This window comes from Drosophila hydei, unplaced genomic scaffold (genome assembly GCF_003285905.1).
Source record: "Drosophila hydei strain 15085-1641.00,03,60 unplaced genomic scaffold, DhydRS2 tig00008114-arrow-pilon, whole genome shotgun sequence".
NCBI lineage: Eukaryota > Metazoa > Arthropoda > Insecta > Diptera > Drosophilidae > Drosophila > Drosophila hydei.
Genome location: NW_022045827.1, coordinates 10,856,459 through 10,875,797, shown reverse-complemented (window position 1 = coordinate 10,875,797; position 19,339 = coordinate 10,856,459). Strand labels below are relative to the sequence as shown.

The 19,339-nt window shown below is 39.6% G+C and overlaps 2 protein-coding genes across 9 annotated transcripts in view; both read left to right on the top strand.

Moving 5' to 3' along the window:
- Positions 1-12,289, top strand: part of LOC111603778 (calcium/calmodulin-dependent 3',5'-cyclic nucleotide phosphodiesterase 1) — a 48,423-nt gene extending 36,134 nt beyond the window's left edge. The window contains exons 6-9 of one of the 7 annotated variants that reach the window (XM_030224358.1): positions 7,594-7,843; positions 9,730-10,789; positions 10,932-11,011; positions 11,071-11,106. In XM_030224358.1, coding sequence (XP_030080218.1) covers positions 7,594-7,843; positions 9,730-10,789; positions 10,932-10,966 — 1,345 coding nt within the window. In that variant the 3' untranslated portion in view covers positions 10,967-11,011; positions 11,071-11,106. Of the gene's footprint in view, positions 1-4,378; positions 4,789-7,593; positions 7,844-9,729; positions 10,790-10,931; positions 11,132-11,659 lie in introns of those variants that run through there. The other 6 variants (XM_023321519.2, XM_023321518.2, XM_030224356.1 and 3 more) reach the window with 6 other exon arrangements.
- A 2,907-nt stretch (positions 12,290-15,196) lies between these two features.
- Positions 15,197-18,749, top strand: LOC111603748 (cyclin-Y-like protein 1). 2 transcript variants are annotated; one of them, XM_023321470.2, is made up of 3 exons: positions 15,197-15,275; positions 16,104-17,259; positions 17,431-18,749. In XM_023321470.2, exons 2-3 carry the CDS (start codon positions 16,434-16,436, stop codon positions 17,811-17,813), a joined length of 1,209 nt encoding a protein of 402 aa, XP_023177238.1. In that variant the 5' UTR covers positions 15,197-15,275; positions 16,104-16,433; the 3' UTR covers positions 17,814-18,749. The 2 variants fall into 2 exon arrangements, with proteins under 2 accessions (XP_023177238.1, XP_023177237.1); XM_023321469.2 differs by lacking the exon at positions 15,197-15,275 and adding an exon at positions 15,287-15,485.
- The last annotated feature ends 590 nt before the right edge of the window (positions 18,750-19,339 follow it).

The following is a 19,339-nucleotide window of genomic DNA, read 5'->3' as shown; positions in this document are numbered from 1 at the left end:
ATCAGCCTGAACGACAGCAACAGCAGTAAACGAATTATACGCTTGCGGTTTGTCCTCCCTTTCTCTCTCCCTTACTCTCTGTTTAGCGGGGCTTGTGTTATTTTGTTGCTGCACTCGCTAAAAATACAATTACCCGCACCCACCAACGCAACAGAGCAGCACAACAGTCATTTCGCAATGATTTGTGTCTTTCAACCCACACTCTGTGTCTCTGTCGCACTCGCACTCTCTATTGCTAAGCACTTGTCAGCCAAAAATTAATCAAGCTAACGCCGCAGGACAAGTCACTTGTGGGGCGTCTCCTGTCATTTGAATTTAGTGTTTAACATGTGCGGATGACACCAAAAATTAGTTTAGCATGTCATTTGTCGGCCCACTCTCGAGCAGCCGCCGGGGCCACTGAGCACAAAAGTCTTGGTTTAACGGCGTCTCTTAAGCCGTTGTGAATAGGTCTTATACTGTGTAAGCTTTTAAAAGCGTAACGTAATACACAATCATTTGCTTACGTAATATGAGTATGTTTAAGGTATAAATTACGTGCACGATTGCCCCTAGATACAAATGTACCAAAAGTTGTTGCTATTTTAATGAGCTACAGTAGAACTCCTTTTTTAGTTTTTCTGCTTTTTTGTTAACTTGGCTTTTATTTAAAATCTATTTAATATACTTTTCTAGACTCTTTAGAGCTGTATCGTATCGTATTTTTTTCCTGCGACGCAAATGAAAGTCTCCAATACGCAATTAGAGTCTACACTCATTTGTAGGCTTTTGACCAGCCAATGAAATTCGTATCTTTCGGGAACTGTCAATTTATCTTTTTATTTATTGTCGCTAGCACAGTTCACTTTTACACTGATGTCCCAAAAAAGTGTTACACCCACAAAATGGGCTTATCAGTCAAATTGCTGACGCAACGTTTCGTTTTGTTTAATTATGATAAAAAATAATAATAATAAATTCAAAATTCAAAGCAAAATAAATGGTCTGTGCCGAGGCTTCTTATTGCTGCCCGTCGATATCAATAGTACAAAACTCACAAATTAAATGCCATTTGCGGCTTCATTCATGCGCCGATAAGGTGGAAATGGTTTTAATGTGCTTTTCAGTTTTTGGGCTCACGCACTGCCAGCCGCGTGTGGAAATATGTGAAAGTGCAAATTAAAACGCGCATTTCCAATAAATCATAATTAAAAAACGCCAAATTCCCGCCGTCATGCTGCAACGATCCAAGCCGAACAAGTAATTGCCACAGAGTGTAGCATAAATTCAAATTACGTTTGATTTAAGCAAATATTCAACACACACACAGAGACACATATGTATATATACTCATTAAATATGCCAATGAATGATTCATTGTAGCATTTCACCTGCAGATCGAAATTGCAGGCAATTAAAACGCAAAACTCGAGAGTGCCAAACGCAAGCACTCATAAAAAGCAAGTAAAAGTGTCGGCAGTGCCCGACTACGAGATACTCGTTCTGAAAATATAGTTAACACGCTTGACATCATTTATAATAAAAAGAAGCTGAAATTTTGCCATTCTTAACTTTATAAGTATGAAATATATATAGTCTTAGTAGACTGATTCCGAATATCAAGTAATATAGTTCACGCAGCCCAAGTCGGTTATTTGCTTCTTTCGCCTCATCATTGCCAACTAGCAGTAAAATGGGTATTGGAATGGAATTAGGTCAAGCTGTTAAGTTGAAGGTCGCTCCATTATACGTAGATGTCTCTAAGCAATCGTACAGTTAGCGAAAATATTGTGGGTTGTAGCATTTATATGGATCTAACGGCTCGCAGTCATCAATCATCTTTCGCGTGAAACATTAGGCTCAGCAGACAGCGAGGGCAGTGGGCAGCGGTGCGACTAAGTGACCCAAAAAGAATATATACAATAACAGCAAAAAATGCCTTGAACGACAGCAAAACATGGCCATACAAAGGGAAAATCAATAACAAATGATGTTAACTGACAATTCTTGCCACATAAGCAGCAGCAAAGGACTCATCCACACGGAGGATGTCGGTGAAATAGGCGCATTAAATTGCAAGGACCTTTCAGCTGATGTCCCAACTGCTGTTAGCCGGGCCATTGTTCCTTGCCTTTGACAATACAAACGAAGAGAACACAGCAAATACACGCTTTAATCAGTCTGGCCATTGCGAGGGTTGACCAAGCAAAGTGTGGAATTAGACTAGCCAGAGGGACTTACTTTATGGAAGCTACTGTTTATAGCTTCGCTCGTTTGTAGACCCAAAAAGTCTTCTGGTGGAGACTTGCTTTATGTGTAGCTTAAAGCTCGTTTTGCCCTGAAGATGTGCTAGTTCGATAGAATCTTCTACAAAAGCTCGTTTGTAGACTCAAAAGTCTCCAAGTGGAGACTGACCTTTTGGTGTGCTTGAAGCTCGCCTTTATTTAACGACTTACACATGTTCGCTTTGAGTTTTATTATCGCTCACACGGCTATCATTTTCATATATAGTATGATCCAAAATATTAGGTACAACTCTCTCGCAGCTTTGCGAAATTCACAAAATCTAATGATTTCATGCACGCAACGCGCCCTTGTGCCCAGCTCATGTGATGCTGCACGCAGCATTTATTCTACATTCTGCAAATGCTCTCGACCGCTCTGTGCGTGGCCCTTCAGAAAATACAGGAAAATCATTGACAGAAAACAATGCTGCCAATTTGGTAGCAATTTCCCGTGTTCGCTGGCGATGACAACGACGCGTCGACGCGACGTCAACAAAAATGCTTCAGGCAGCGCCAGCGGCGGAGGCAGAGGAAATTACACGCATAACTATTAAGTGGCATACTTTTGGGGGCTCCATTGTTGGTTTTGCCCTCAAATGAGCCTTAAAATCAAGCTCAAACATTTTAGCGTCGGGAACGTAGCCACAAAATGCTTCGCTAGGCATTCGCCCCAAAATGGCTTTAAGCCGTAAATTGTTGCCATCGAGATTTTTACCACTAAAGATTCAATTTCTAAGAAATTTTTGGCTACTGTTCAACAAAAGGATCTCTCTACATGTACACACACAGTTAAGTATAATTAAAACTGTTTAAATAGAAACCCATCTATGATACGACATATTGTCTTAAGCTAATTAAATGTCACTTAGTAACGTTTGTGAGCGAGACGCACATACATATGTGACAGAAGTCGCCAATTAAAGGACTTGACTCTAGAGCGCCACCTGTTGCCTCCATTGAGGCATTGTTTTATGGCCGCTCGCGTGATTTCTAACTGCACATAGTAGTGGACTGCAAGTTTGCATGCTTGAAACATGCAAATGTGCCGATAAGTGATGCAAACAATTGCCTGGCACGCAATTCGCCGCAAGTTGCGGCGAAATTAAATGCTACAAAATTGTAATGTAATGAAATGAAATGAAATGAAATGCAATTGCCTACATAAACAAAAGTGCTTGCGAAACACAAAGTGTGTGTGTAGGGGAATGGGAATAAAAAAGACTTTTATAACGCTTAGGGGGGCTACCTTCAATGCTGACCTGCGGGCGAAATGTTGAGTGCCGTTGCGGTTGCGGCGTCCGCCATCTTGAGATTCTGGCAGGCATGCAAAGTCATTAAACACAATAAGGCAAACGTCAAGGCTTAAAGAGGAAGTTACTGGCTGAAAAGCCTTTGTGCTCGTGATGTTGTCGTGTTTATCAGCTGGATATAGCTATAGCCCTGCTATTATTGTTGTTGTTGTTGCTTTTGCTGATGCCTTTTAGCATTTTGTATAATTGTTTTGTGAAAATAAGTTGTAAAGGAAAAATATACGAGGCTGCTTGAATATTGTAGTTGTTGTAGCTGGCTAAAGTTGTCTGCGCCCTCCTGAGCTCGCCACAAAGAGTCCGTTTCTTTTATTATTACTACTTTTTATTTTTATTTATTTTGTTGTTTGCTGACATAATTGATATGCCCCATACAGAGCCCTGCACCGTGCTCTGCTGCTGGCGTGTGGTCGAGTGTAGTGAGTGTACGAATTACTATAGTACATGGGGCAGCACGCACAGGCTCTCTCTGAGCAGGTAGCTTCCTGGCTTGAGCCTGGCCCTGGGCCTGGGCCCGGGCCCGGGACACAGGCACGCAACCAGCTCCAGTTTCGCGATGTTGTGGAACTTTTGCGCACCTGGCACAACATTTAGTTTAAATTTAACTCGCAACGGGCCAACTACGCGCAACGCAGCAACTGCTGTCCAAAAGGATTACAACGCGAAAAGGCCAACAAAAAAAATAAATATATAAGACAAAAATAAAAAAGCTGCACAAATATTTGCACACGTGTGTTCTTTCTGTCGTCCTGTCGCTCCGTTGTCATCATTAAAAGCGAATTTGGCGCTAATTGCAAACTGTTGTGCACAACAACAACTGTGGCTAAGCTCGCGCTCTCTCACTCTCTCCCTCTCTTCCGTGCGCTGCTGTACAGTGATAAATTACGGTTAATTTCGAGTGTACCAATGCGAATGCCAATGCGAGCATAGATAGAGCAAAAATAGCTGACATTGACGCAAAGTCAACGCTGCTCCATGTCTACACCAGCAACAAAAACTACAAGAACAAGGAGAACAGTTAAAGGAATAGCAGCAGCAGCGGCAGCAGCAGCAGAGCGAACAGCGCCTCTGGCGAACAGAATCAGAAGCATTAGCTTCGTGATCGTTGCGATGAGTCGCCTGAGGCGTGAAAGCAGCCGTCAAAGCGTCATAACCGTCGAACTAATACAGTTCATAATTCAGTATCGCGCCAAGGAGACGCAGGAAAAGAAGAAAAGGTGCGACCAACATAAAGTATAACTCAACACTGCAATAGTGCTGTGCAATTGCCATACAGTTATAAAGCTAAAGTTAAAACAGTTAATAGACAATGTTGTGTGCCACCGAAGCGGAGCATGCCATGAAAACGGAATGGTATTACATAAATAAATCTAAGTTAAATGACTCCACAATTTAGTAGTTAACCCAACAAACGAACAATAAAAGAATAAGAGTAACTATGCAAACGGCGTGAAGTGTATTTGCGTTAGCTGTCGTAGCGCTTCTCACTCGTACAACTCGTAGCAATTGCACAAGTATCCACAAAAATAACGGGACTTGCTAGCGAGGGCGCCGGGGGGCGCGTTGTGTCCAGGAAGGCGCATACTCATATATTGCGGTCGAAGTTATATAACTTTGCCAGCGTGTGGCTTAAAGGAGCCCACAAACTATGCTGAACTATTGCTGCTGCTGGCTGAGAGGCAAGCGAGAAATTTCTAGAGTTTCAGCTATTCGAAAGCACAGAGGAAGTCGATTTAGAAATGAGAAACGAGTCGAAATGCCGGACATTTCTTAAATTGAATGCAATTTCTGGCTTGAATAGAAACCTGATGCAAGTCTAGTTACTTATATAATATATAAGTCTGATACAAGTCTAGTTACTTATATAAGATATATGCGGCACTAAAAAGGTCAAGAAATGGGTAAGCTTAAGCTGCACTTGGAAGAGAAAACAATATTTGTTCGCTAAGTACCATTACGGTTGCTAAAAGTCGGGCTCCTTTCCTCCAAAACATTTGTTAAGATTTTTCTAAAAATTCCTTTAAGCTTTAAAAAATTTTTAAAATAAAAAAAAAATACTTTAGATTTTTAAAAATCCTTAGCTATTATCGATATGTATAAAAGAAGAGTGGAAAAGCGAGGGCTGATCAGTAAATTCAACACACAATAAAGCAGGAAATAGAGTCAAAGGTTTCAACTTTTAGGTACCATCTTCAGATAGTATCTTCATGGGGTTACTACACCTCAAAATACGTATTTTAGAATAGAGTATATATGAAAAGCCAGACACTATCTATAGCTTTCTTCGGATAGATATACTCTGACTCATGATTACTAAATGCGGATTGAATTCTTTTAAAAAACAGTTTATATTTATTTAGAGTTCTGGAAGCCAGAAAATAATATCTATTAGATTAGCCTTAATTAGGAGCTCTAAAACTGCAATTTGAATTATGAACTTAAAATTATATTTGAATAATTTAAAAAACAATTTCTAATTTTTTGAAGCTTTTTACAACTGTAATAAATTAATTTATTCAAAATTCTTGACAGTCAAAAATAAAAAAAAAATAAAATAATTATGTAAGTAAAAGCTTAAATAAACAATTGTTAAAGAACACATACAAAACAGCAGGAAAAGGAAGCTAGAATATATCTAGGTGGGCATTACACTAGGCTACATTACACTGTGCTACACTAAGCACACCAGTTAGGTGTGAGCTTAGCTGTTATATTAAGATATATTGGGCTAACTAGAAGTTCAAATTTGGTTTAAAGATGTGAAAACCAAGCAAAAGCAACTTTCAGGTATTATAATAAAAGATTTTAGCAGTTAATAGTATAATAATAGCAGGAAATAATCCGAAAATCAAGCTCAAAATGCAAATATCTATAGTTAATATAATTAAAACTGTTATCGCTTGCTTAAAAACTTTGATTAGAAAAGATAAAAAAAGCTGGAATACCCCAACCCAGTTACATTAAGGGCAGTCCCGTCTTGCTAGCTGCACTGCGACTAATTAACCATAATTGAATATGACGCTAATTTCGCTAAAGACCCAAGGCAGCTCGATGGCATTTGCTTAAGTGCTTCTGCAGCTCTGCGCCCTAACGAGCTAACGATGATATTATATTTTTTCCAACTAATAATTGTGTGTGTGTGAGTGTGTGTGCTTAATACTTGGAAATGTGTAAGATATGAGTGGAGTATCGACAGGCCAACAGTTGCCATAGAAATGCACTGATTGGGGCAAGCAGCTTCAGCTTGGCTCCAACCCCCCAAATTGACCAATTAGTTTCGTATTTCAAAATTGATATCAAAGCCAATTACAAGCATAAAATAATGCTCCCAGGCAGCACGGGTCACAGCTAAACTTTAAGTTGAAGTCTTCATACAGAAGGCGTCGTCGTCGTCTTTGGTTCTTGTCTTGTTGCACGTTGCACGTTTGTTCTTGCACTGGCCAAATGCTGGAACTTGGCATGCAATTAGCAAATATACTCTTAGTCAACACAAACCTCACACACTCACACACACACACACACCCACACATACAAGCATGCACTGTGCCCGCTCAACTACGTTCGTTGCCTTTTAGCAAATTTTACATTAATTTTGTATGCATCCCGTTCGATAATGTTTCCTAACCAAAATCGATCTTTTGTTGCATTATCTTACACAAAAAAATATATAGAAGAAATTGGTTTTCCAAGCACCAACTCCAAACAACTTTTCTCCCACTTCCTAACACAAGATTTGATTATTTTTCAAATATATTTTATGGTTTCTTTGTTGTTTTTAACAGTTTGAATTAATTTTTTAACACCAAAAAAATGCAAAAAGGAAAACAATAACAAAATTGCGCTAATTCAAATTTATTATTAATTTAATTTTAATTATTTTTTTTAGTTTTTTTGAAGCGTTTTTGGTAATTTTCTTAACTTAGCCAAAAAAAAAAATAAAATTCAAAAGTTTTTGGAAAACCTTTTATGAAACTGAACTAATAAATGGCTTTTCTTCAAACCCAAAACCCGAACTCCTTTAGGCGCCTGGCCGACGAGGACGATGAGCTGTCCGAGGTGCAGCCAGATGCGGTGCCGCCGGAGGTGCGCGAGTGGCTGGCATCCACCTTTACGCGCCAAATGGCAACCACACGAATCAGAAGTGACGAGAAGCCCCGATTCCGATCAGTCGCTCATGCCATACGAGCGGGCATCTTTGTGGATCGCATTTACAGGCGTGTATCCAGCTCTACGCTGATGCAATTTCCACCTGACGTAGTCAAACTTCTTAAGGTGAGTGAACTGCTAATGAGTCCAGAGCAGCTCGAGAGCTGTGTGACTATTGAAGACGTTGTCTTATCAATGTCAAATAAGAATTTAGCTCTTTGATATTTTGTTATCTTTATAATGGAACTATATTTCCGGGTTGCAATGAGTTTTGAGTATAACACAGAGTTGTATAATTCATTTTTAACGAAAATTCTGTATACGTATCTTGCTCCTAGATAAGATTGTCTAATTTGTGAGTCAATCAAAGACGACAATTTCTTAAGTGTTTCATATTTAGTTATAGAAACGTATGTTGTATTCAGGATCTCTAGCTAAGGCTAAGACAAAGCCTAAGAAAAGGAAAAGTTATTCAACAATTAAATTTCCATCTTGAAGCCCATCTGCAGTCCAAGCGCAGCTCAAGCACAGTTCAAGCGCAGCCCAAGCGCAGTTCAAGCGCAGTCCAAGCGCAGCCCAAACGTAGCCCAAGCGCAGCCCACACTTAGTCCCAGCGAAGCCCAATCGCAGTCCAAGCGCAGTCCAAGCGCAGCCAAAACGTAGTCCAACCGCAGCCCAAGCGCAGCCCAAGCGCAGCTCAAGCGCAGCCCAAGCGCAGCTCAAGCGCAGCTCAAGCGCAGCTCAAGCGCAGCCCAAGCGCAGCCCAAGCGCAGCTCAAGCGCAGCCCAAGCGCAGCTCAAGCGCAGCTCAAGCGCAGCTCAAGCGCAGCTCAAGCGCAGCTCAAGCGCAGCTCAAGCGCAGCTCAAGCGCAGCTCAAGCGCAGCTCAAGCGCAGCTCAAGCGCAGCTCAAGCGCAGCTCAAGCGCAGCTCAAGCGCAGCTCAAGCGCAGCCCAATCGCAGCCCATCTGCAGTCCAAGCGCAGCTCATGCGCAGCTCAAGCGCAGCCCAAACGTAGCCCAAGCGCAGCCCACACTTAGTCCCAGCGAAGCCCAATCGCAGTCCAAGCGCAGTCCAAGCGCAGCCAAAACGTAGTCCAACCGCAGCCCAAGCGCAGCCCAAGCGCAGCTCAAGCGCAGCTCAAGCGCAGCTCAAGCGCAGCTCAAGCGCAGCTCAAGCGCAGCCCAATCGCAGCCCATCTGCAGTCCAAGCGCAGCTCATGCGCAGCTCAAGCGCAGCCCAAACGTAGCCCAAGCGCAGCCCACACTTAGTCCCAGCGCAGCCCAAGCGCAGTCCAAGCGCAGTCCAAGCGCAGTCCCAGCGCAGCCCAATCGCAGCCCAAGCGCAGCGCAAGCGCAGTCCAAGCGCAGTCCAAGCGCAGCCAAAACGTAGTCCAACCGCAGCCCAACCGCAGCCCAAGCGCAGCTCAAGCGCAGCCCAATCGCAGCCCATCTGCAGTCCAAGCGCAGCTCATGCGCAGCTCAAGCGCAGCCCAAACGTAGCCCAAGCGCAGCCCACACTTAGTCCCAGCGCGGCCCAATCGCAGCCCAAGCGCAGTCCAAGCGCAGTCCAATCGCAGCCTAAGCGCAGTCCAAGCGCAGTCCAAACGTTTCTCAAGCGTAGCCCAAACGTAGCCCAAGCGCAGCCCACACTTAGTCCCAGCGCAGCCCTACCGCAGCCCAAGCGCAGCCCAAGCACAGCCTAAGCGCAGCCCAAACACAGCCCAAGCGCAGCCAAAACGCGCAGCCGCTGCGTCAACGACAACAGCGCAGTAAGCAGAGCGCGTGCTTATGCATGCAAGTGTATGTGTGTGTATACATGTGTTGTTTGCAATGTGTGCATTACAGAAATGTAAAATGATTGGAGTATCGCTGTGGGGCTCAGGATATCTGCTAATCGAGCAAGCTCAACTATAACTCTACTTATTCCGATTAATCATAAGTTATATATATATATATATATATAAATGCATCTATATATACATATTTGTATTTTATTATCCATTCCATACATAGAATCTAGACGAATGGACTTTCGACGTGTTTGCATTGACCGAGGCAGCCAGTGGTCAGGTGATTAAGTATGTTGCCTATGATCTGCTCAATCGTTATGGTGCCATGCACAAGTTTAAAATATCGCCGGGGGTACTCGAGACATTTTTAAATCGCGTTGAGGAGGGCTACTGCCGCTTCCGGAATCCATATCACAACAATTTGCATGCTGTCGATGTGATGCACACGATGCACTATTGCTTGTGCAACACGGGCCTGATGAACTGGCTGACGGACTTGGAGATATTCGCCTCGTTGCTGGCGGCGCTGCTGCACGACTTCGAGCACACGGGCACCACTAACAATTTCCACGTGATGTCCGGCTCGGAGACGGCGCTGCTATATAACGATCGAGCGGTGCTGGAGAATCATCATGTGAGCGCTAGCTTTCGGCTGATGAAGGAGGACGAGGCCAATATACTGTCGCACTTGTCGCGGGATGAGTACAAGGAGCTGCGCACGCTCATCATTGATATGGTGCTGGCCACCGATATGACGTATCACTTTCAGCAGCTGAAGATCATGCGCAGTCTGCTGACATTGCAGGAGCCCACCATAGACAAGTCGAAGGCTTTGTCCTTGGTGCTGCACTGCTGTGATATCTCGCATCCGGCGAAGCACTGGGATGTCCACCATCGCTGGACCATGCTGCTGCTGGAGGAATTCTTTCGGCAGGGCGATCTCGAGAAGGAGCTGGGTCTGCCGTTCAGTCCGCTGTGCGATCGCAAGAGCACGCTCGTTGCCGAATCTCAAATCGGCTTTATCGATTTCATTGTGGACCCCAGCATGAGCATCATGTCCGAAATGCTAGAGCACATCTTGACGCCAATCGGGCCGGCCATCAAGGCGAAGCCGGCGTCCGTGCCCGAAGAGAACCCTGATCACGATATGGATGATTCGAAAAAGAATGCCTCCTGCTCTATGACGCGCAAGAGCTTAACCGGCGCAAAGTTTACCATTACCAAACCCTGGTTGGCTTGTCTATCCGAAAACAAAAAGATCTGGAAGGAGCAGGCTATCAAAGGTAGGCATTCACCTGTAGCGCATTAGTCGGTGCCTAAGTCATTTCGTAGACATAATTCACTTACAATTGCCCCTTGCCCTTTGCCCTTTGACCCCTTTCATATAAAAACACAAACCAAAGCATAATCAATCCTCTCACACAGAGTTGTTAGAACGTCGAAGAAAAAGTGCGATATAAAAATAAATCAAGTTCAAGAAAATTCTTAGAGTACTCGAAAGTCACGTAAGTCGCATCGATGCGCCCCATGCGATCCCAAAACTAAACCCTCGATATTTTTATAGCGAGAGACGGAAGTTAAATATTTTTGCCGATGCAAGTTGAACCCAGGAAAAAAAAAGAAATTTTTATTCACAGATACCGTACCTGAGATTCTCTTTTAATATAATATATTTTTTTTTGTGTAGTGTTCTCAATTTATTGATTATTTATGCCAATGCTGTCTAACAACATTTTGAGAATATTTCAAATTAAATTATATTTTACTAAATTACTTTATATATATATATATAAAAAAATATTTAAGCATTGTTTTATTTCGATTTTTGTTTGCATAAAATAAATTTCAGTTAAAATTTAAATTAAAAATCTTAAAATGTAAATTCAAATAAAAATATTAAAAAATTGAAACTGAAATATCCAAAGATAAGACATAAAATAGTTAACCTGGCCAATGCGCTTAAGCTGTATTTTTTATGGTTTTGTAAGATAGAACCTGAACCTTTGTTTTTAACAAATTTTTTTTCAGATGAAAAAAAGTATATATAATTCATGCAAGTATATATAATTCTTGTTCTACCCTTAAATTTCGGAAGTTCGAAAAGTTGCGCCTGTCCCGTGCCTGATCTAATCGCCTCTTGTTTGCCCTTACAGATGCCGAGGCACGTGCGCTGGCCGCCGCTGCCGAAGCCGCAGCTGAAGCTGAGGCCGAGACCGAGGCCAAGCCCGCTGGAGAAGCGGCAGCCGATGAGCCGAAGGATGCGGCTGCAGCCGAGAGTGCAGCTGCCAACTGAAGCGCTGTGCCCTGAAGAAGCTGCAAAGCGTTAAATAAGTGAACCCTAAGCGATATGCAATAGTTAAGACAGATAAATACCTACATAAATACATACATAGTTACTTACAATCTCTGCACAGATAGCTCGAACAATTGTATAAACAAAACCAAGTATTTGTTGCTTAACAATTATTGTTAAACAAAAGAAGCAGAAATAATAATTATATTGGCTAAATGTGCGTGCAGCTGCTTACGCGCAATACTTTCATGTTAGTAGATCAATCAAAACAAAACACACAAAAAATATGAATATTTATGAATGTACCATATAATATATATGCTAATATATTATATAACTTGTTGCAACTAGTTTGTTAAACAAAAGATAACTAAACAAAAGAGAGAAAGCAAATATATTAGAGCAAAGCACAATTCGAAAGTGTTTTTACGTTTTGGTTATATAGAAAAGAAAATATTTTGTAAATAGTTGACATTTATAGAAAGTCAACAGGAAGAAGAAGAAGAAGAAGAACCAGAACAACAACAATTAATAAGCATTTACTTAGCTTAGTTCATAGTTTGAAATATATTTACTTTAACTACTTTTAGAGCCTAACTCTAAACTTATCCAATACATATACTATATATATATAAATATATATATATATATATAATTTCTTAAGTTTTCAATAGAATTTCGGAATTTATTATATGTTTATGTTTCGTTTTAATTCACAACATTTCTGTCTGTATGCAAAATATTTTTTATTAAATTTCTATTTTCTATATAAACTTTTTGATTTCTTTGCCCACATGAAAAGCTAAAACTTTGCTCAAGGATGCCTAGATGTTAAGTACCTAACTATTATAAAAGATATCTGATATGGCAAAAAATACCTGAACTATGAATTAGCTATACTTAACTTGTGTTAATATCTAAAAGACCTCTAACAGACTATCTAAAACTTCTTTCCTTGAATCTCCCTCTACATATGCACATGGCTACCTATTCGTACTACCTATATCGTGTGTACGTACATACCTATATGTATATACATATATATATATATATATATGAATGTTAAGAATAAATATATATATATACTATCTGAAGCATACTCGTAATGGCACATCTACAGTCGGAAAGTGCATATTTATTTTTATACGTGAACAAGGCTTATGTTTACAAACAAAAAAAGATAAAAAATTAAAAAAAAAAACAAAAACATAGATGACATAAATAACTACCAGAGTTTATGTGTTAGATGATTCTTTTCTGTTTGATTTCTTGATTGTGTGTGTTTTTTCTCGAACTCGAAGAAGAAACCAAACTAAAATGTTTTAAACGTTTTTCAAAATGTCTGATAGCGGGACCATTCTTTTAAGATTTACCATTGCCCTTTAGCGGAGCGACAGACGACACTGGACGGCGAGCGTTAGGGGTAGTCCCCGAATCTATTTGGATTGTGCTCGCGTTCAAATGGGGCGGGCTTAAAGGACAGTGGTAAATGGGCTTAGCAGTAAGGTACCAAATTATCAGCTGAAATTGGGATCATAGCTTTATTAAGGTAGTAAATACTTGTAATTAACTACTGTAGTTGGTAAAAACAATGCGAACGGGCCCAAAACCCATTTGCCGTATGAGCCATCTGAAACCATGCAGTTAGTTACTTACACACATACACTTACACACATACATACATACATATATGTGTAATCTTATAGCTACAGTAAATACTAACATATATTTAGCATATACCATATATAACATACATAAATACGAATACATATTATGTATATAATTAATGACAATTTAAAGGATATGTGTATCGAAACAAATTGAACGCTCAAAGCGGTTAGGTCAGTATATAGTCGGCTATATAGTCAGTTTCTATTTGTATATCTATGTAGAACTCTGTACAAAATTAATAGAAAGAAGAGGAGAAAAATCTAAAGGTGAACGCTGTATTAATGCATAAGATTCGAGCGCAGTCCAATTAGATGTCTATGCGTCTCCTTCAGTTCCAGTTGTTTGGCTAGAAAGCCCAATGAAATATTATTATTAAAATCTGTTACCAAACATAGCGTACAAATCACTAACCATACTAATACAGACATACATATATATGTAGATCGAACATCTAGAATAAACAGCAAGACTAACGCACACAGGCACATAAAGGCTATTTTACATATACATGCGCGTATAAGTGTGCGTCCATGCTCGTTCCGTGAGCATAACAAACACTAATACATTTGCCATGATCTTCTACTTGTGCAAGCGTATGCATATATGAAAGCTTACATTTGAGAGAGCACTGAGAGTAAGCAGAATACAAAATGGTGTTTGGTAGAATCTGATGGCCGCATCGGACCTCTCACTCGATCACACTACGCCTTAAGGCTGTAAATTGAGAGTGCAAGAGAATAAAGTACTCGAGCAAATACGAAGTTGATTTTGATGAAGTAAAAAACTTTTGCTCTAGGTATTCCATCTGTATGTTATATGGGTTAGTGGTACAATACATTCAAACGTATGTCTTAAAAGTTACTTAGCGAATTGTAGTTTTGTAGCAAAAAATAAATATTTAACATGCATATATACACACACACATTTAACTAACAAAATAATAATAATAATAACAATAATAACAATAACAATAACAATACTATATAAAATAAAATTAAAATATATGTTACGCACGCATTTAACAAACTTCGAAAATAATTTCAAATATTTAAACAAGTTTAAATGCTAACAAAGATCCTATGATTTTTTTTCTTTGAAATGTGCAAATCAGAGAATTATTAATTAATAATTAATGAATTATGTATAAATATATGAGTTCAAAGCAATCATTACATTTAAAGTATAAACTATTATAATGCATAATACATACATATGTTATTCTTAATCAAACCAAAGAAATACAAAAAAGAAAAAAACTTAAGTAACAAAATATAGGTTTTTGTGTAAATAAATGTGCACAGGTTTAAAATAACTTTTTAACCACCACTACACTTAATATACTCCTATAGCAAACATACTGCACGCTAAACTGTAAATAATTTAGTTTCATTTACTGTAAAAGTCTAACGCAAAAATTTCTTGAATTTTTTTTTTATTTTTCTGTTAAACTCGAAATGTTTATTACACATATTTATCAGCTGGTTTAAAGTATTTAGATGAATGGCTGAGATGTGTGCTTATTACGAAATACCTTCAAGAAATTATAATAACACCATATGACTTTTAATATACTAATAAAAATATTATTAAACCTATTGTGAGTTTTTTCATTTTGAAATGAAATGTGAAACTAAAAATGATAAAAGTATCGATAGCTTAGTATCGAAATTCAATTATAATAGCAGCAGGCTAAAATCTTGTTAACAGTGCGTTGCCACTTGAGTATAACATGGTCAGCTGATTGCTTGTGAACGTAGCATGTGAACGATATTGTGTACACGTTGCGTGCTTACTGTCAGTTTATTGTAAGTAGCTGCACAACAAAAAAACCCATTTTTCGCTAGTGTTTTCCACAAAAAATGTCGATATAAGTATTAAGATGTGCTGCATTGAAAGCATAACGTTAAATCATGTTGCAGCGTTAACAATTTAATGAAAAGCTATCTTGTTAACAACACTAGTTCAACAACTCCACTGTATACGTGAATATATATGCGCCGTGTGTGTATGTGTGTGTAAGTGAAGTTTTTGCCTATGGCGTTGCCATCCACTCAGCGGCAAATTGGAGAATGTGTTTGTTGTTGATGTTGTTTAGCTGTTTATTTGATATTTGCGAAAAAGGCCATGATTAATGTTTAATGGGGAAAACGTTTCGGTCAAGTGACAATGTGACACAGTAATCTAAAACTGAACTATCACTGCAAACCGCCTGACCATAAAAATGAGCCCCGCCCCATTAAATATTTTTCTATTTTTTTTTGCTACATTTTCCTTTTACCAAATTAAGCAACAGCGCTCGACCACCTTGGCACGCCTTAGCGGCGCCGTCCACCCACATGCCAACTGTCGTGCTTGGGCTTAATTAATTTTTTTGCACTAATAATCTAAGCGCCAGCGCTTTGTAAATAAACTGGCGCAAACGAAATCTTATCGCGGGGCAATCGGACAGCGTCGTTATCATTTATCTCAAATAGAGTCATCCTTATCGAGAGTTGGAAATAATAATTTACATTTACAGCCACATTAGATCTGCTGGAACTGTTAATTCAGAGCTGTTTTAGCAATTGGCTTCTTAAATCAGGGCTTATCTCGTGCCAATTGATATAATAACAACTGTTTTAATGTATTTGCAGAATTTATAGTCTTGTTTCGCGCTTGGCTACAGGCAGCAGCAGCAGCAGTTGCAGCAGTTATTGTTGAACGATACGCCACCGCCATGCTCATAAGAAACGCTCCAAGTATTCAACCCAAACGAGCAAGTGCCAAAAATCGCAAACCAAGAGCGTGAGCACCCAATTCCGCCCCAAATTGAGTGTAGCGAGGCGCTGTCTGAGAACCAACTGAAGAGAGCGTAAGCAAGAGAGATCGATAGAGAGATAGAGCAGGAGAGTGGAAGCCGGAGAACTAGTCAGGCGCTAGACAGTTGCATTTATAATCGACGGCATTTGTGGTGCATCATCATCATGGGCAACAAGAACTCGTGCTGCGCCTACTCGAGTCCACAGTCGGATCGCAAGTCGAAGGATATACCGCCAGTGTTTGAGGAGCGGCATCAGCTGCCGCACACATCCCAGCATCAGCTGGATGGTCATCATGGAACTGGTGGCGTTGCAATGTCCGTGCATCACCATCAACAGCATCATCAGCAGGGCAACAGCAATGCGGACAATTTTGAGAATCAACAGAATCTGCAACACATCTCGGAGCGTGAAGCGCTCGAGGGTGAGGAGGATCCATCAGTGGATCCAACGGCAGCTACCATGTTTTTGGAGCGCTCCAAAGTGGAAAATGGCGGAATGTCGCGAAAACGTTCACAGCATCAAATTGCACAACAAAACAGCAGCATCGGCGGCGGCGGCGGCGGCGGCGGTTCCAACACGCCTGGCGCCAACAGCTCGGGTGGCGGCTTCACTGGAGGTGGCGGTCTCAAAAAGAGCTCCTCGTGTTCCACAATCTATTTAGATGATAGCACCGTGTCCCAGCCAAATCTGAAGAACACCGTCAAATGTGTTTCGTTGGCCATTTACTATCACATCAAGAATCGGCAATCCGATCGGCGATTAGACATCTTCGACGAGAAGCTGCATCCCCTAACACATGATCATGTGCCCGATAACTATGATACGCTTAATCCTGAGCATCGACAGATCTACAAGTTTGTGCGCACCCTCTTCAATGCCGCCCAGCTGACGGCCGAGTGTGCGATCATAACTCTAGTCTATCTGGAACGTTTGCTCACCTATGCTGAACTCGATGTGGGGCCATGCAACTGGAAGCGCATGGTATTGGGTATGTCAGACACGCTGAGCGATATTTGCGAAATACTCCACAATAGATCAAGAATTGAATATATAAAGTCCAATTATCTCTAATTTTGTGCATCTATTACTGAGTATCGCAAATCTCTATGAATATACTTTTTAAAATAGTTTTATAATCATAATTTTGATTGCCTTGCAGGTGCCATACTGCTTGCGTCTAAGGTGTGGGATGACCAGGCAGTTTGGAATGTCGACTACTGCCAGATACTCAAGGATATTACGGTCGAGGATATGAATGAGCTGGAGCGTCAGTTTCTCGAGCTTTTGCAGTTCAACATAAATGTGCCCTCTTCCGTTTATGCCAAATATTACTTTGATTTGCGCACGCTTGCCGAAGCGAATGAGCTCAATTTTCCCACTGAGCCGCTGTCGAAGGAGCGCGCCCAAAAACTGGAGGCCATGTCACGTGTCATGCAGGACAAGGTGACAGCCGAGGCGCTCAAGAATGGCATCAAGAAATGGTCCTCAATGGACAATGTCAGTCAGGGCGGACCGCGACGCAGCGTGGCCATATTATCGTGATTTATATTAGCTTATTAAAAACTAAACCAACAAAAATTGTATTCTATTCTGTGTAGAAGCCGTAGCGGTACCGACTTGTCCTTCCCACACAAAAGAAACTAAGAAATTGTAAACTGAAAAAGTCGCGCCTGTAAGTGAAAACGTTCACAATTTGTTTAACGAACTTCAATTTATACATTTCTTATGACTTGAAATTCATTTGCTATCATTTAATTAAGTGTACTAACTTTATGAGAAAGTTACATTCAAAATCTAACGAAGGCAGCACACATGAATGAAAAAAACAAAAGTAAATTTTCAAAAATAATGAAAGTCTTTTACACACACACCCACACCACGTCTCGAATTAAGGACCACTTTTTATATATACACACAATGGTATACAATACTACCGATTGCAGTCAAGGATTTGGATGTCTTTTAAAATATGCCTAACAACTACAACAGCGCGTAACCAATTGCCAAAAACAGAAATACTTAAAAAAAAACACAAAAAAATAAAAAAAAATGAAATTGCACTGTATAAAAAGCTTGAATATTGAACAATATAATATTTTGTAATTTGGTAAATTTAGTCACAACGACAACAACAAATCGACTTATCTCAATGGATTCCAAAGTGACTAATCCAAAAAAAAAGAAAACAATTTTAACAGCAACTGCGCCCCCAAAAAACTAAAAGCAAGAAATTCTTTCTGTAAATTTGTAACGAATTTAATATTGTTTTATTTTTGTTTGCTAAATTTCAATTATGTTAAGCGATTTTCTAATAGTTTCGAATAAGTTCACATATATATTTATATATATACTTGATCGAATCGAGGCGCAGCACAACTATTTGGGGCGTGGCATGCATCAAAATATATTTGTTTTGATTAATAGTAATATTTAAACACAGAGCGCAATATTTAACCCAAGATTTGTGAGTACATTAATATTTTAGTCATATAAGGATACGAATTATATGCAAGAAATGTATTTTATTTTGTAATTTATTTTACGATAATGCGAAATAAAAACAAATCACAAATTCTATTTTTAGTAGTAATTGTTGACATTGATAAAGTATTTTAGAAATATATTTCATATAGATTTTTAGCTTTTCAGATCAAAAACCACATCAAAATTCAATATAAACTTTCTGAATTAATAAAAGAGAACAATATTTAAATAAATAAGCTAATTAAAATTATATGTTAGTCAAAGTCAATTTATTTTAAATAACTGAAAACAATTAAATACATTTCTTTGTTTTGGTTACTTAACGAAGCAAAACAACATAAAAATAAATAAATAAATGGAACGTTTACTAACATTATGTTTGACCGATACACATAATATATCGATATATTTTTTTATCTAATGTCTTATTCACACTTAGTTATGAATGAGCAATATTTAGACGAATACCTATTTATATATATGTATATCATTCACACATAATAAATTTGCCAAACTGAGTTTATTAAGCTTATTAATAAAAATAAAACATATAAATAAGGAGTCATGATACTCGGACATCGATA

Coding starts and splice junctions, on each gene's coding strand:
- LOC111603748 (XM_023321470.2), top strand. CDS start 16,434: ATGGGCAACAAGAACTCGTGCTGCGCCTACTCGAGTCCACAGTCGGAT. Junction 17,260..17,430: donor CTGGAAGCGCATGGTATTGG/GTATGTCAGACA, acceptor ATTGCCTTGCAG/GTGCCATACTGCTTGCGTCT.